Source organism: Colletes latitarsis, chromosome 8, assembly GCF_051014445.1.
Source record: "Colletes latitarsis isolate SP2378_abdomen chromosome 8, iyColLati1, whole genome shotgun sequence".
Taxonomy (NCBI): Eukaryota; Metazoa; Arthropoda; class Insecta; order Hymenoptera; family Colletidae; genus Colletes; species Colletes latitarsis.
In genome coordinates, this window is record NC_135141.1 from 24,732,083 (window position 1) to 24,750,332 (window position 18,250).

An 18,250-nucleotide genomic window follows, 5' to 3' on the forward strand; every position below is an offset into this window, starting at 1 on the left:
CATTGCTTTATTAACAAAAGTTGAATAGGGTGTGATTATAATATCAGAATATTCTATATTACAAATCCAAGAGGAAAGGAGTAAACTAAAATATTTAAAAGTTGACACTGCCATACCAGTATTCCTTGTCATATCCTATGAAATGCATCTATGAAAATATGGCTGATGATGGACGAAGAGTCACGATCCGGTATCGGTTTCAGAGCGTAAAGGGTACCGCCAGGGGTGGGCCTTAAAACCTGGCGGGAGGGTGTCGCGAAGATACCACGAAGATGGTGTAGATTCGCGCGGCAAGCATCGACGCCGAGAGAGGGTTGCTTGTTTACAAGCGACAGTTGATTTGACAAAGCCGCGGGTCCATTTATACGAGTGAATATTACAGGGCAAAGTCGAGGGGTGGCTTGTTATCCGCTCATTGAAGTTAACCACGGGGCTAAGTGCGCCGGGGAGTGCCGGTCGGGAGGAGCAAGGAGAAGCGATGACTAAAGGTTAGGTATATAACGTGGGCGCGGAGAGGGACGAGGGTTTGCAGTTTGCGGAGAGAACGACGGAAACGCCGTTAGAAACTGAGAGAGGGTAACTCCGACGGAGAGGTGGAGCGAGAAAGGGTGAGAAGGTGGGCAAGATTGGACGGAAAGAGACGGAGGGAGGAAGTTCGAGTGAAACAGACTGAGGGAGGACGAGGGTAGCGATGGGAACGATACCGTCGCAGGCCACCGACGACAGTTTTGCAAGCGACGATCGTTTCTGACAACAATTAAATTGTAACTTATTCATTATTGAATCCTATCCTTAGATCTAATTCTAAGTTTCTACATTATTTTCTTTTTTTTTAATTCACACCGAAGTTGTATAATTCCATGGTATCAGTCGCGACTGGTGGACACTTTTCAGTGTCAATTTGTGGTCGATTCAAAGGGATGAATATCAAGGTCGGTTCTAATGGAAACCCCGCGAACGGTAATCGAATTAGAGCCATCGCTAGAAGAGGGTGACAGTAGGGAAGAAGGGTAGTAGCTGGGAGGGCCAGAGAGAAATAGAGAGAAACGCGAGAGGGGTGGTAGTCGGTAGGAGAACACCGGTGGGCCAATGAGAGGCCAGATCGTTGCCGAGGTAACCGCGGGGCTTCCCGACGGATTATTCGACCGAGATTGAAAAGTTAGCGCCGCGTGGCGGGCGGGGGCTCGTCGACGGAGCCACCCCTGCTTCTCCGGAACGAGAGATCTCCTCGCGGTAGGGCTAACACAACGGATTAAGGCTTATTTTCACGTTCACGAGAGCTCGACCCCCTTTGCCCGACGCTATTATCTTCCAACGCGAAGCGACGTTAACACGCTCGAACTGCGAGTCGATCTTCGCGGTCGATTGTCAATTTTATAATCGTCTTGCACCATAGAAATGCTTTTCTCCCAGTGTGTCCGCATACCTTGGGCCAGTAGTACGATTTTATGTTACCTGGAGTCCTTGATTGATCTCACCTTCCAACCTGCAAAGAAGGAGAGTTTTATAATTACATTCCCAGACTCGAAACGCTGATCTTATTTAGTAAGGGCCGTAAAGACCATTTCAAATTTTTGCAGCTACCATCCTCCTTTTGGCCAGAACGAATCCAAGTCCACTCGTATAGATCACTGGTTGAGTATAAAGATACCTGTAATAGAAGTGAAAGAAAATTAGTTCCGCGTTTAACGCTGATATTTTAAAGGTGTTCGATCGGCTTTGGATTTCACGATCGAAGGAGACTCGAGCTCCGGGACTGGTTTCGCGGCGAGGTCGGCCTCCGGGAATCGTTCGTCGGCGACGGGTCAAGCGTGAGGACGTCACGAAAAAGTGTTTATTTCTGCATGTACACAGCGCACACGGGGCGCGTCTAGCAGGCTGCTTACCTGGTAGCCACTCGGGGGTTACCTGACACGTGCATAATTAATGCCCGCGCTGACGAGAGCGCGACACTAGCGCGTGTACTCGCGGATTATCTGTGCCATCGAAATAAAACGCGGAGAACGAAATAACGTTCGAAAAAGTCGGCCCTACGAACGGGAAGAAAAATCTGATGCGATAACGAAAGAGGGAGATAGAGAGGAAACCGATTCTTGCCAAACGGAAACGAGAGTTCGAAACGCAGGGGGCGAGAGAGAGAGAGAGAGAGGGGGGTGGGTGGTTAGGTTGGTGAGCAGGAAAGTTGTCCGGGTAACCGACGCGGAAACGCGAGGTAATGACTACTTTTTCATATTTTAATTACGCAGTAATTAATTGAAATGTTTCCCCGTTCGCGAGGGCACTCGAGCAAAATGAGAGGCGAGTAACTCTACGGAGTCGACTTCGGCTTCGGCGCATTTCTTTTTTTTTCCATTTTTCCTCCCTTTCTTCCGGCCGACGCGAGGCCCTCTGTGTCTCTGCGGCGCTTCGGCCTGGAGAACACACGGCCGTTTCCTTTCCTTCGTTCTTTCACCCTTTCTCGCGAAATTAGGTGGAAGCCTTTTCACGAGGTTCGCTTCTCTTTTAAAAATTTCAGCGTGCAGCTAATTGTACCGTTAATGGCTTTAACGTGAAAGGATTTCTCTGATAGCGGCCTGTGCCTGTGCCACCCCCCTTCCTCTTATTATCAGCGAACGAGCTCGCGCGCGCAAGCAGTGCTTTAAAGTACTAATTAAATTAGTTCCGTAAAGCGAAACTCGTCGGCCAGACTTTCGAGGCTATCGATTCCCCGCGATCATTAAAATAATTACGAATGTTCGTTGGTAATTGAACGGATATCCCGTTGGCTCCGCGAATTTTCGTTGCGTTATCGTCGACCCTATGTCGTAGGATCCTAATTCCAAGGCACAGAGAGTAATTATTCATCGAGAACTGAGAACTCCGCGATGTCCAACGAGCAAGCTAAACCTTCGTTCTCCCTTCGAAAGCATTCGCGATGTTTTCCAGCGAGTTAATCTTCAGTGGTTTCGTTGCGTCAGTTTCCAACAAGGTTATGCTTGCTCTCGTCCGGTATTCCGGGGACCGTTTCAGGCTAGCTGTCTCGATATCTCGAGGGCTGAGAAGGATGCTTCGTTACTCGTTATCTGACGCTGAAGCTCGTTGCTGCACCGAGGGAACAATAGTGGGACGAGAAAAAAGTAAGAACGAAACGAAGAGAGAGAGGTACGCGGCCAAAACGAGAGGACTGTCGGGCGAGCTTTTGTTAGCGCGGATGCTTGCCTACGTGCAATTGTCATCTACTTGTTCCAGCCATTGTTTCCGGTAACTCTTTCGCGGTAACGAGGAGGAACCTCAATTAGAACGGTTTGAGGACTTAAACGCCCAGAGGCTGCCGGGTTTTAAGAGGCAAGGATGCACCAACACCGTCGCGCGAACATTGTTTCTAGCGAACGATAACTCGGTGATACCTCTGGCTGTATCGGTGCACGTAGCACGTCGGCCGGGAACTTTCTTCCTCGGAATAATTACTAGGCATGCTCGAGGATATGATACCATTATGTTTCCCGCGGACTAGCCTTTGTTAATGTTGCTTCGCATTCTCCGGTGAATCCATAGTATTATCATGATTCGGATGAAATCCTTCTGCTTTAAATAAGAAGTACAACTATTAGAATAAACCTCTACCTTTGACCTCGATGAAATTGGTTTCAACCCCTAGCAAAAGACTTACGGTTTCATTTCTTGCACTGTAGTGTCTCCCGATTGCAATTATAGCTCGTTTCGAATTACCATAGTTTCCAGTGACCAGGAAGGCTGGAAGTTTAACCAAGGCTTAAAAAAAAATCAGAATTTTCGAGTTAGACACAGAAGCGGTAACAATTCCTGGTTTGACACACCTGTACAAGCCGGCCGTCGACCAATCACGCGACCACCCGGTCCGATCAATTGTGGGAGGACGAATAATAGAAACGGGAGCCTCTACCTCTTGTCTGTTATCCTGATGGGTAAACAAGAGCACGCTTTGAAGCTCAAATTGAAATAAATCCTGTTATCCTTTGGACATTAACTCGCTCGCCCGTCGCTATCCCATGAAAGCTTCGTGCCATTAAACCTCCTATTTAAGCCTCTTTACGATTCGCGAAACGCATCCCGTTCCCGAACGAGAACGCAAAGGCACGTACACCGGATTATTCCGCGATGCATACTTTCGAGCACTAATGACACGAAAAATTGTCGATTTTGCGGTGTGTCGGTTGAGTAATATCGAATCAATATTTGTTTCATTGACGGGTAGCAGGGGCAGTGGGGGGCGACTGCAGGGGATGCATGTTATGTACACCGTGTATGGGCACGTATAGGTACGGTCTGTTATCGGAAATCCATCCGAATATCTGGAATTTTTTTTCGGCCGGCACGCGCGACTCGTTTTATGATCGCCTGTGACGCGTAGTCGAAATTAAGATGTACGGAAGATGGGACACGTCCGATAGAAAATAATAAACATTGACGAGCCAGCGACAGGATATCTTGCAGTCGATTTTCACGTTTTTCCTACGAAACGTTCAACGCCTACGCCTTTGCACCACAGCCACGGAGGCCGCGATCCATCAAATCGCGAATCCACTCCGTATCGCGTCTTCCAAAGCCTTCCGGTCTCCGGAACTTTTCCTTGGCCCGGAGTTTTAATTTCTTGTTACGCGGTTCTTCGCGATACCGCGTGAGAAACGACGTCCACGAGGACCGTCGACGTTCGGGATCCTGTTATCCTGGCTAGCGTAGAACGCGCGGCGATATCGCGGGATTCGAGGTCCTGGATCCGCGGATGTCGTTCCTGAATTATGGGGTCCTGGTGGCGCGGATGCTTCTGGCGCCACACGGTTGACGAATGACGGGACGTTGACGGGTCCCGACGGATGTCGCGTTCCTTCGTACGCAAAGATTTTTTCTCGTCAAAACGACGGAGAATTTCGTCTTGCATGGGGTCCTGGTCGATGGAATACTTAACCCTTGCAAGCTCGTCCGAGCTTAACGGCCGACGGTGAAGAGGGTCCATTCGTCCTGGAATTCCCGCTCGCATGGTACCCTAGTGCAGTTGGGTATTTGTAAGATACAAGCGCGGACGTTTGAACGTCAAAGGGACCAATTCCAGGGGCGTACGATCGCTAACCTGCGGGTGTTCATGCAATTACTGACCCAGAAATACGAATACCTCGATATCGCTCACTTTCCAGACACTATACAAGTTGTACTTCCTCTAAACTTTACTACTTACTGTATATTATCCAGCTCTAGTAACGAGTTACGAAGGACAATGTCGCGACTTCCGGGATAGCAAGGTAGTTGGTACGACACTGACGAATTCGATCGGACGCAACAATTGTTACAGAGTTATGCGAGCCTAATGCATCTGTGGCTACGTTGAAAAAAAAAAATGTTTCTGCGCATGTATGGTGGACGTTCCATTTTCAACGCATACTCGTGACGTACACGAGGTGTAGGGTTGCAGGCTCGCCAGCAGGATGTCGCGCAGGATCAAGGACATTCTGCCACCCCGCGTTTGCTTCCTTCCATCCTAGTACTCGAGCTCGTTTCGTCTTTTGAAGTCCTATTTATTGACCGATACATGCACGTTAGCTTACCAGCGTGACTTTATTCTGGCGAGCATCGATGTGCTCCCATCCATTAATCGCTTGTATTTAAGACGCTAAACTTAATTACCTTCGAAATAGTTACCGAACAGTAATTTAAAAGTCGAACAATAAACTCTGACGAAGTCAGAAGACTCGAAGTCGAGCGAGGATTAAAAGAGTCTACGTGATCAAAGTTCTTAAGAAGCAACAGTGTCGTCGAGTTTCCAGCATCATTGCAGTTCTTTCAAGCGTCTTTTATTCCTGAACATCAGCTAATTATGAAGGATCCGATCCTCTCAAGACTACGTTCTCGGAGAAACTGTTGCCCTGAAATGACGATAAGGACTGCTACTTATTGGTATCGTTCGGGCGTGCTTTCATTAGTTTCGAGATTTCTCGTGTAATTTATGATGTACTTTGTAAAAAAAATTTATTTATTTTACGTGGAACTTCCTGGCAGTCGACCTCCAGTCGTTTCTAGTTTCCTAAACTTCGACTTCCTGTTTCCTTCCGGTCTCTACGCCGTTTCCCGGAAAAAGCATGGATCGATACCTGGCGCCGAGTGCTGGTGTTCTCTCTTCGACGCAAGCTACAACGACAGATCTTAAAGATTGTCTTAATATTGTATGATTTAAAATCAAGTATTTTAGCTACATATATTCATCGTTTTCGCGACCCAGCGATGTAGAACTAACGTTTATTGAAACCCCAAACAAAATTTTGAATCGTTACAAACACCCCCATCGATGATTCGATGACGCTTACAACTAAATTCTCGTCGACTGTGTTCTCCTAGTACAAATCACATAGATTGTAATTCAACAAATTCCTCCCCTCAAAATAAAAGTCCTGTCGATTGGAGGGCGAGGCAGCCAGGATCACATCCCTTGTAGTCCTGCGCATATATCCTGTACTCGCGTGCAACCTATCCCACCCTATACGCCCTTGATCCGGAAATATGCTTCGCGTTTGAAGCAATTATTCCTATTAACGTAGGCGTCGTACCACCCTTAATTCAACTCGATCCTCTCGTTCCTGCCTTTCGACTTCCACGCGGTTGTTCATCGCAACATTTCATAAAAAACAAGCATTACACTCGTAAGATCTGTACGTAATGAACGCATCTCTCTTATTATTAACGTAAAATTATAAAATGCTAATTAAGACCTTGTCAGATTATCAGGCTACAATGTCCACCCTAGGTTTACAGTGTCGCTGAAAATATTCGTTGCATCGTAGAGCAAGGTATTTCTTAAGTTTCTTAAGAATTCTCGGTGTCAGTTCTGATTTTACGATGACGTGGGTTTCGACGTCACGTCCAAATATCTATTACGCTAGTGACGTTGCGAAAACGAGATGCCTGAGGTGACAGGATAACAAGAATCGCTAGAAGTACCCTATTTTCCATCCTCGCGGAGGGTGAAGCGTCACCGATATCCCGTTTTAAGGTTCGCCCCCTATATACGTATACTGATACGCATCAATAACATTCGTACTCAAAGAACAATGGTAGAAATTTAATATCTCGAAACAGGATTTTAGCAAGTAGGTCCTTCTTCCTAATAGCTGAGATTAGATGAAGGTGTACGTAGGTTCTGGCGCGCGTATATCATCGAACACGCTGGAATCGGGTTCGTCGTCGGGATCGAATTCAATGTCCATCGGATCGATCTCAGGCGGAAGTGTTGGCACCCTAAGCTGCGGGTTCGGAGCTGGACGCATCAAACATGCTTCGACTTTTTCCCGAACGATCTTCTCCTCCTCGTTCCCATCGATTTTCACCGCAGATTCGCCCGCGTACTCCATCATATCGGCTACGTTCTCCTCGTACTCTTGAAGCTGTGATTAAATAATTGCAATCACGATCAAGGACGCGGGTGGTAATTTCAACGGACGCGTTCTTACGTCTCGTTCGATGATCAATCTGTAATCTTTCGGGTGTAGACCCAATTTACAGTTGTCCGTACCAACGTAAGTTTTCGTGGACATATCGTGCTTGCTACCAGTGACGATATTGTACCGGCGATTAAGCAACCTTCCTCTGCAGACATCGCCGTTTACCTCCACAAATATCACTCTGAAATATTCGGTATACTGAGGAACATTTTCATAATTAAATATTTTAAATAAACTGATGCACTAGCGTGACACCTATTAGGAGGTGTGGGACTCAGATCTAGCAACTTAAAATCTTCCACCGATTTTGGATACCCGGTTAACACCCAACCGCTTTTCAAACACTCGTACCCGGATATGTGTTTCTAAAAGTTATAACATTTGTATGCATGCTTCGAAATGAAAGAGATTCATTCGTTAATTTTGTCGTACTTCGACGATCTGCATCTTAATCTCAGACTTAAGTCTTCCTCTGCATTTATTCTCGAGCGATCGGAGCTTTTCTCCCAAAGGATTCTGTTGCAAACATGCCTGTTCCGCAACGTAATCGTAATCGACTACAAAAGACAATTGTTGTTTCTTTAATGCGTGAGTAATTATAAAGCAATTGAAAAGACAAAATTACTGTGAATAAGACTGAATCGTTCGGCCAAGGATTTTGCTAAAGTGGTGCAACCGGATCCTCTAGATCCAATGAGCGCGATTCGAAATGGCGACAGTGCTTCAGAATGTTTCTTTGTTTTCGCTAATATCGCGCAATCTCTTCCAAGTTCGTCGACGGTTCTGATTCCGACCTCAACTTCCTTCAAATAAATCATTCTTACACCGTCGTTTAATTATAGAATTCTTGCGAAAGATCCAACTAACTATTAAACAATTTGCGTAAGCCTCCCGTAGTTCTCGCAATTTTTTCAGATAACGTTTTTCTTCCGACTTTCTCGCAGGATTCGCCGGGTTACAAGTTTGGCAGCAATTGGCGCCTGCACAAATATGTTCCCAGTTGTCTGCAAAAAGAAATCGCGACAATTGATCTAATCTAGATAGCCGTGGAACCTCGAGCATTTACCGGAATCGTTCGGAATTATAAGCTGTATGGCGTGTGTTGGTAGTATTCCCAAACGCTGGAACACTCGTGCCTCTCTCTTTGATCTTGGCAAGTCTGTACCATAATCAGAAAACGAGAAAACGTCATGAAAGATTACTTTTAAACGCTATTTTTTACCAACAAGAAGCCATCCGCATTCGTGTAACGTCCCGCTTTCTAAAATTTGCCTCATAGCCAATGCAAGATCTTCCGATTCCTCGCAATGGCAGATATTCTATCGAAACAAAACGTGTTTTAAGAGAAGGAAAGAGAGAAAGACTTCTACGCAGTCTTTGCTTACGTCTTCTATAGCGCACGCTTTTCGAAGGTCTTTCAAGGTCAAAGGACGGACACCTAACTCTTCCTGAAGAATTTTCGCTAGAGCCACTCTATCTACTCGCGAGAAACATGTTTAGTCGGTCACTAAATACACTTCAAATACCTATTTCTTTCCTTAAATCACGTTACCAAATCTTGGAGGTGCGATCAAAATAATTTTAGGGACATCCAACCTTTTCGCGGCAAGATGGATGTATTGCTTCATAAATACAAGATGGTTGTCCGGTTTTTTAATTATCAACTGTGTGGCAATGTCCTGTACAAGTTTTTGTTTAGAAAGATCGATGTATCAAAATAATCCATAAATATATTCGCGATATATAGAGGTTATTTACGTGAAACAGTTCATATATGCGATGTTTCTCTAAATATGCTAGAAAGCGTGCATTGATGGAACGCATTCTTTTTTCTGCTTCTGACAATTTCGACATTTTTCTATGCTAATACCTTGACGTTTTCAGAACGTGTTTTCACCTTGTTTCATGTTATTTTGAAACACACATGATATTACATATTCGAACGTTATTTAATGGATTGATTGCGAAATTAAATAAAAAACTTGATCGATCGTTGTATAACGATTGCTATTATTTTCTATAATGCGTATAATCTAAGAAAATCAGTAGAAAAGCTCATTTTCTACGTAAAAACTTGTGGAACTATGGGAATTATGTCCACTGCATTATACCTAGAACACTGCAATATGCTAAAATATGTTAAAGGTTGGATGGCGCCACGTGTTTTGCGTTTTTCGTCTTTCGTCACTGCCAGGCATTGCCAAGAAAGTGTGGAAAAGTGAGGTTGGAAAACCAGGTAGTACACGTTCCAGTATGTCAACCGATAAAAAGATGTCGGATATTACGAAAAAAATGTCCGAAATGGACGTGGAAGAAACTGAAAGAAAGCTGACGCATAAAGAAAAGAAAAAATTAAAAAAACAGCAGGAGTATGAGAAAACTATGGAAATGTTAACGAAGACCGGTGGTCAGGGTCATAGCGAACTCGAGTCCAATTTTACTGTGTCCCAGTCTCAAACCCAGCAACGCACTAATCAACAATTAGAACATGCCGTCGACATCAAGGTGGAAAATTTCAGCATTGCTGCCAAAGGAAAGGAGCTCTTCACTAATGCCAGTCTATTAATTGCACAGGGTAGACGTTACGGTTTGGTAGGACCAAATGGGTATGTACATTTGAACAGACTGTTCAACAAAATGTACTTTCAATGTGTTAAATTCTCGTTCCCATTTCAGACATGGTAAGACTACTTTATTACGTCACATTGCAAAAAGAGCATTTGCCATTCCATCTACAATAGATGTATTGTACTGTGAGCAAGAAGTTATTGCCGATAATACTCCAGCTGTAGAAGTAGTACTAAATGCAGATGTTAAGTGTAAAACATTATTAACAGAGTGTAAACAGTTGGAAGAATTAGTGGAACAAGGAGATAATTCTGTTTTAGGTAGGCTGGACGAGGTAATATTCTTATCTGTTGCATTGTATTTAAATATATATATCTGTATTTATAAATATATAAACATTTGATCAAACAAATCTCTGTATGTAGATTTACGAAGAACTGAGAGCTTTAGGTGCAGATTCTGCAGAACCGCGGGCTAGAAGAATTCTGGCTGGTCTAGGATTTAGTCGTTCTATGCAAGATCGCGCGACAAAGAACTTTTCTGGCGGTTGGCGTATGCGCGTTTCTCTTGCAAGGGCACTTTTCTTAGAGCCTACTTTGTTATTACTTGACGAACCAACAAATCATTTAGATTTGAATGCTGTTATTTGGTTGGACAATTACCTACAAGCATGGAAGAAAACGCTATTAATTGTTTCCCACGATCAGAGCTTTTTGGATAATGTTTGCACGGACGTAATTCATTTAGATCAGCAAAAGCTATTTTATTACAAAGGAAATTATAGTATGTTTAAAAAGATGTATGTACAAAAGCGAAAAGAGATGATAAAGGCATATGAAAAACAAGAAAAACGGTTGAAGGACCTCAAAGCCTCGGGACAAAGTAAAAAACAAGCAGAAAAAAAACAAAAAGAAGTTTTAACCAGAAAGCAGGAAAAGAATAAAACAAAAATGCAAAAGCAAGAGGATGACACGACGCCTACAGAATTGTTACAGAAACCTAGAGAATATATAGTCAAATTTAGTTTCCCTGATCCACCTCCTTTGCAACCACCCATTCTCGGTCTTCACAGTAAGTTATAAATATTGAGTTGCTCAACATCTGTATAAAGATAAAATTAAAATTAATATTTTATTTTAGATGTCTATTTCGCGTACGAAGGACAACAACCATTATTTATTGATGTTGATTTTGGAATAGACTTAAGTTCTAGAATAGCTATAGTAGGACCTAATGGTGTTGGTAAATCCACATTTTTGAAATTATTGACTGGAGATCTACAACCACTGAAAGGAGATTTAATAAAGAATCATCGATTAGTAAGTAGGACTTTGCATTTACTTACTATTTGCAACATAAAGAGAATTTATGTATTAAATTGCTCTTATCATTTTTTAGAGGATAGGTAAGTTCGACCAGCACTCTGGCGAACATCTAACCGCTGAAGAAACGCCGTCAGAATATTTAATGCGTTTGTTTGATCTTCCATACGAGAAAGCTAGGAAACAATTAGGAACATTTGGACTCAGTTCTCACGCCCATACAATTAAAATGAAAGACTTATCAGGAGGTCAAAAAGCACGTGTCGCTTTGGCAGAATTATGTTTAAATGCACCCGACGTTGTAATTTTAGACGAACCGACGAACAATTTAGACATAGAATCTATCGATGCTCTGGCTGAGGCTATTAATGATTATAAAGGGGGAGTTATTATCGTTTCTCACGATGAGCGTCTAATCAGAGATACAGAATGTTGTTTATACGTAATTGAAAATCAACAGATTAACGAAATCGATGGAGATTTCGATGATTATAGGAAAGAGCTATTGGAAAGTCTAGGAGAAGTTGTTAACAATCCAAGTATAGCTGCAAATGCTGCTGTTCTACAATAATCATTTTGCCTTTATAGAACAGTTATACTCCAGTGGCCTGTGGAATCGATCCCTTCAGACACGATTATTCATCCAGTATATTAAACGCTTTTTACATGTTAGTTTTTCCCCATAAAATTATTAAATTCTGATCATCGATTTTAAAATGCGATTATCAGTGCTTCGAATGGAAAAGGTGGATTAATTTACGTTTAAAGGCATACAGAGTTGAAAACATTATGTCTGATAGGGTTAAAATATTGTCAAATTGTAATAAATTCGTAATATACGATTTCTATTTGAGCTGCAAATGTCATACCAATGGAAAGTTACAAAGTACCTAATAATCGCTTCCAAAATGATTTTTATTATTAGCAAAGGTTAAAATATTTCGAACATTTTGATTTTTCATGTTTGACAATTGCAATTCAAATCGATTAGGAAATATAATTCGAGTCTACGAAGAAATATTTATATACATATGTATTAAGTTCTGTACAGAACTGTATTTTGTATTATAAATATTTACTTCATGTTTGAATGGTAAAAATAAAAATTATTCACAGAATCACTTCTAATTAAATAATATCTGCACATGCATGAACTTTATATCTACGTATAAATAACATAGTTACCTATTAACGTTCTATATTCCGTAGATATAATAATTTTTGTCAAAAGGAATTCGAGAAATTTTCTTATCACGGACCGTTCTAGTGATTTCCAAGAAATTGAAAGAGAGTTGGTTCTACTGAAATGCGTACAACCGGCGGCGCAATGTTCGCTGCCAAAAGGGGCAGACGAGTGATGTGAAAATTGTCAAATATTTTGTGCGAGGTGGTGTCCCGCGGTGAACTTGATAGTGTTCTAAAAAATCGTCGCGATGTCCAGTACCCTGGAAAATAAGATTTTGAATTTACAAGAGCGTCTCAGAGCAGAAAATGAATCGAGAGACAGGGACAGACAGAGTGGCGAGGTTGGATCAGGAACGGGCCTTCAGTCGTCATCCACGGGAACTGTCTCGACTTCTGCCTCACGACGTGAGTTCGGTTTAAATATTGTTCGTGAGCGTAAATAAATTTTTTTTTACCTTTTTCTCGGAAGGTTTCTAACGTAATCGCAACTTTGCCACTTGTCGTACAGGTTATGTTGACCATCACAATTTATTCTGTTGATTCTATATATCATACACTTTTGGTTTCCTTGTTTAACGCGTAGTTTGTTTTGTTCGAATTGTTTGCAAATCAAACTTTATACACGACGATATTTTTATATTTTGGTCGATAAATCGGGTTTCATAATAAACGGAAATCCGTTTAAACGAATCATATAAACAAAAACAATGTACTTATTTCTTTTTAAAGAAAGGGTTTCTTTGTGTCGTTGATTAAAATAAATACTCTCTTTCATCTTTTAAACAGTTCTAAGTTATTTTTTATTTCCAAAACTGCTATTTGTTTTTTGGTAATTTAAATATGTTTTGTATTTGTAATGAAAGTTGAAAATTATTTTAATAATAATGGAAGTGAAATTAGACACAAGAATGATACCTGGCCTTCTTAATACAGCTCCAATCCCAACTTTGAAAGTCTCACAAATACCTCCAAAGAAACAAGACAGTGAATTTGAGTCAAAATTACAAGAAATCATGAAGATGAATGGTATTTTGAATATCAATGGACAGAGATATCAAACTGAAATGAAAGATTTAGAACACCTTGGTGAATTGGGAAATGGTACCTGTGGACATGTTGTTAAAATGAGGCATAAACCTAGTGGTGTACTCATAGCTGTAAAACAAATGAGACGTTCTGGTAATGCAGAAGAAAATAAAAGGATAATTATGGATCTTGATGTTGTATTAAAATCACATGATTGTCCATACATTGTGCAATGTTTGGGATGCTTTATCACAGAGTCAGATGTATGGATTTGTATGGAATTAATGGCAACTTGTTTGGATAAATTATTGAAGAAAACTAGGCAAGCAATGCCAGAAGAATTTTTAGGAAAAGTTACAGTAGCAGTAAGTGATAGTAAAAGTTGTAAATTTTATCTTTAATTCTATCAGGAATAACAATTACATGAAAAATTATAATTTCATAGACAGTAAAGGCATTGTCATACCTGAAAGAAAAGCATGGTGTAATTCATAGAGATGTGAAACCTAGTAATATTCTTCTTGATGAGAGGGGAGGAGTTAAATTATGTGATTTTGGTATATCTGGTAGACTAGTTGATAGTAAAGCAAAAACTAGAAGTGCAGGATGTGCTGCTTACATGGCTGTAAGTATACTCATTTAATATCACATTATAAATTTAAATTATTTTATGTAACATTTTCTTCAAACTTTGTATAGCCTGAAAGAATAGATCCTCCAGATCCAACAAAGCCAGATTATGACATAAGAGCAGATGTATGGAGTTTGGGTATTACTTTAGTAGAATTAGCTACTGGAGTGTTCCCCTATCGAGATTGTAAGACTGATTTTGAGGTAAATAATATGTACATAATAGTACTTTGTTTGCTCAAGATAGCTATTACATCATTATTGAAATTTATAGGTACTGAGCAGAGTAGTACAAGATGACCCTCCATCCCTTCCATCAGATGCACTATTTTCTAAGGAATTTAGAAGTTTTGTGTGTTGTTGCCTTACAAAAAATTATAAACATCGTCCGAAATATCACAAACTCATGGAGCATTCTTTCATACGAAAATACGACGTACCTCAAGATGACGAAACAAACTCTTCTGTTCTAAATTCTGGCTGCCAATGGTTTGGCAGAGTTATGCGACAATTAGAACCAAGGTAAATTGTTATTAACCATACTTATCGTAAGCACTAAAATGTAGTTTTCAGGTATTACATAGGATACTGTTGAATAAAAAAAAAAATATATATATGACATCATAAAATATGGTAGACACATTAGAAAAGATCATTATATAGAAGTGAATAGAGTTTTAAACATGGCATGAAATTCCCAACTAATATCATAATGATTTGGTTTGGTTTGAGAATAACTGGGTATTGTTTTTTTTTTTTTATATATTAGTTTTAAAAAATGTTAACACACTTCAGTATTCATGGTTAATGGGTAGGTATTAAAACGGTTCGAAAAATTATGAGTTTTAAAGTTGGGTTTTCGTTGGATATTAGTTTTTACATATTTATCTTTTATTCATTGTCAAATGACATTTAAAAACCTGTCCATACATCTCGATTAAAAGTTTGCGTGCGTGTTGAATTGTGTTGCAGCGTTGAGCTTGAGGGAGGCAGCGCAGCATAGCATCCCCTCTCTCCCTCGCCCTCGCCCCTTCTTCCATTTTCCTTAAAAATTTATCCAAAAATTCCAAAAAACTTAAAAAAAATAAACCTCACAAAATATCCAAAAATCTGCCCGATTTTCATTTCAAGTTGTTTGGTTTGTGCACGCGCCTGTTACACACCCCACCTTTCAACCCCCACTCATGGTAAGCATTGTTTTTATTTATTTGAATATTTGTTTATTTGTCTTTATATTATGTAGCGACTTGCCGGTTATGTGGCACAAGTAAGTTTTCCCTGTGCACACTCCATTCATCGAAAAAAAATATAATTCATTTATATTTATATAATTTTATCCTTCTTTTAAGCCATTAGAAAATTTCAATTGGACGTTATTAGTTGTGTTTTTAGCATGTAACATTTTACATTTTTTTAGTTCTGAACACAGATAGTGTCTATGATTTGTTACCTTAGAAAAAAATTCCTCTATCCTCGTCTGTGTTGCATGATATTTGATTAACGCTCTAACTTCTATTAACTCTCTGCAGACTCAGATTTTTTGCAGAAACATCGTGGCACATTTCTCTTAGGTGGCAGTGGCATTCGCAAATGAATCGTGCCACTTTCCGGGCGTCCATAATTTGCGATCGACAATACAAATATTAAACTATACAATTATAGTTTAATATTATGTAATTCAGTTTCAGATTGGCAGGATGGCAGCAGCGAGTTACTGGTCATGTATCTCTAAAACAAACAGCTCATCTCAGGGCTCAATCTGAAGTACCAGCTTTCTTACGAAGCAATGTCACCAAAGACTCACAGAATTCCACTTTTCTGCCATTTCATCAACGATCAAATAGTGAGAATGGTGCAAATTATGTATCTTATAGTCCATACGTGCTTAGACGAAAGGAAATCTCCAGGCCGTTTTCTCCTCCTTCGTCCAATGATGTGGACATATCGGAAACGAATTTTCAACGATCGTATTCACCGTATAGACAACATGTCGATCAAAATAGGGACTATTCTTCGAATCACTGTTCGACTAATGGACAAGGTAGACAAGAAGGAAGACCGTTTTCTCCTTATCGACAGGATGCCAATATAGATTCTGGGAGTAGACTGTATTCACCATACCACGGACGCTTTACAGAAGATCGAGACACCAGCAAAGAACGATGGCAAGGTGTTTCTAGATCCTTGAGTCCGTTTGCTCGTGACTATTCGCCTTGGAGGCGAGAAAACGTTGATCCTCCGAACGTAGTACAACCAACAGAAAGTGGTCGTTATTCACCATTTCTACAACAACGACTAGGACAAACTCCACCTGTGCCTCAAACTCATCCGCAATCGCAAGATATTTATGGTAGCCCTATGATTAGTCGTAAAAGGTAATTGTCAACGAGATGATGATGTTACTAAACATAATTAATATTGTGTATTAGTTTTTTGTAACTTCAACTTCTATTCGTTTAAATACAGGTTTCCTTCTGAACCTCCTCCACAAGGATCTCATGGTTCTACCAGTCCCGAATTATTAATTTCCCGTTTTGCACATCAAATGAAGCAAGATCCTCCGTCTGCTATGCCACCAACTCAGGGTGGATCAAAAGAATCTGCTAAAAAACGTTTCGCTTCTTACGTTCGACTTAGGCTTGGAAGTGAACGCGCACCTTCGCCGGAACCACCGCCAAGACTAAGTCGCGGTGAATCTCCTCTTGCTATTAGAAGGAATTTAGTGGATCAAGCATCGCCTTCTTTCGCGCGAAGGTAGTATCGCTTCGATTTGTTTTAAGGATGTATGTGTAGAATAAAATTTATTTGAAATGTTTCGTTGAAGGTACGCATCATCTTCACCGCCACAACCTCCACCAAGAAGATTGTCGGAAAGCAATTCTGTGCCTGGTAGTCCTCAACATGTACGAGCTCGTCTACGTTACACCCCCGAACCTCAGAGAAGACCTCCGCCACCATAACCCACCGTTACGATTAAATCATATTCCTTGTTGGTGCCATATGCGATAAAAGTAACTGAATTAATCATATGTACCACGTAGAATGGTGTTGTAATCAACGATGGTCGTGCACATAGAGTGGTCTGTGCACAGTGTACTTGAAAACGATTCTAAACCAAAAAATAGTTGTTTGTAATACTCGGTGACACCGTGAACTATAATGTACGTATTTTAAACAAAGAGACTCGGATACGTACCGTGTACGATATTATTACCGAACATGGAGAGTTGTTCGTAAAAAGGAAACGAAAAGTTAGGCTCCTAGATTCGAGAGGACGGTCTTTGGGATTAATAATCGCACGACTTTCTTTCGTGGCTGTAACGTAATGCGTTGAACTACTTTGTCAATAATTCTCTTGTCGACGTGTATTTATATAGGATGCAATCACCGATGCAATACGATGCTCAACTTTTTATATTGCTTGTAAAGATATAAATAAATGTAGTATGTTCGACGTTTTTCTAAAAAAAACATAGAAAAAACAAAAAAAGATGAAGAAAATCGTTAATAGGAGATGCGGCATCGTACTGAATGCGTAAACCGTTCCTATCACTCTTCGTTTACGCTTCTTTTTTTATCGAGAGACATAAGCGAGAGAATATTTCGAACGAAACTCGCAAAGGAGCTCTCTCTTCCTCGGGCGGCCTTGCAGTATCTCTGCAACTCGACTTAGCAATGGCGACATTTTTCACGTTTCATTATCGTTTGTAATAATACCAAACGCATACGGCGATCGCAGTCAGGAGTCGATCGAACGGAAACCAAATCGTAAGAATTATAAACGACGTCTCCATGAGGAAAGCACAATATTCACGTCTCCTAGATTCTACGAATTTCAACAAATGTATATTATTTAAATAAGAGGCGTGTTTGGGCTAGAACGTTGTAATTATTATTTTTAATTAACATTTATTCATTAACATTGTTCAGTCTACACCCGTAATCACCTTTGTCGTTTATTTGACAAAAGGATCTGTTGCAATGTAAATAAACTTATATTTATACGATCCCCTTATTTTTTTTTTTTCTTTTATGTATTCTACTTATGATAACTCTCGGAATTCAAAGATAGCT

General features: G+C 40.7%; 3 protein-coding genes across 4 annotated transcripts; 2 read left to right on the forward strand and 1 right to left on the reverse strand.

The window, feature by feature from the left end:
• Positions 1-7,121: 7,121 nt before the first annotated feature.
• LOC143344400 (adenylate kinase 8) lies at positions 7,122-9,299 on the reverse strand. Its single transcript, XM_076770427.1, has 11 exons — positions 9,204-9,299; positions 8,998-9,124; positions 8,831-8,922; positions 8,668-8,764; positions 8,512-8,604; positions 8,313-8,449; positions 8,071-8,248; positions 7,878-8,002; positions 7,701-7,810; positions 7,455-7,626; positions 7,122-7,388 (listed from the first exon to the last, which is right to left on the reverse strand). The coding sequence occupies exons 1-11, from the start codon at positions 9,297-9,299 to the stop codon at positions 7,122-7,124; spliced, it is 1,494 nt and encodes a 497-aa protein (XP_076626542.1).
• Positions 9,300-9,620: 321 nt separating this feature from the next.
• LOC143344399 (ATP-binding cassette sub-family F member 1) lies at positions 9,621-12,453 on the forward strand. The gene is made up of 5 exons (XM_076770426.1): positions 9,621-10,051; positions 10,122-10,347; positions 10,439-11,084; positions 11,154-11,332; positions 11,412-12,453. The coding sequence occupies exons 1-5, from the start codon at positions 9,699-9,701 to the stop codon at positions 11,904-11,906; spliced, it is 1,899 nt and encodes a 632-aa protein (XP_076626541.1). The 5' UTR covers positions 9,621-9,698; the 3' UTR covers positions 11,907-12,453.
• Positions 12,454-12,579: 126 nt separating this feature from the next.
• Positions 12,580-18,183, forward strand: LOC143344398 (uncharacterized). Of its 2 annotated transcripts, XM_076770425.1 has the most exons (9): positions 12,580-12,925; positions 13,454-13,911; positions 13,992-14,171; positions 14,246-14,380; positions 14,451-14,698; positions 15,859-16,217; positions 16,314-16,551; positions 16,643-16,930; positions 17,001-18,183. In XM_076770425.1, the coding sequence occupies exons 1-9, from the start codon at positions 12,769-12,771 to the stop codon at positions 17,134-17,136; spliced, it is 2,199 nt and encodes a 732-aa protein (XP_076626540.1). In that variant the 5' UTR covers positions 12,580-12,768; the 3' UTR covers positions 17,137-18,183. The 2 variants fall into 2 exon arrangements, with proteins under 2 accessions (XP_076626540.1, XP_076626539.1); XM_076770424.1 differs by having other exon boundaries at positions 15,859-16,551.
• Positions 18,184-18,250: the final 67 nt, after the last annotated feature.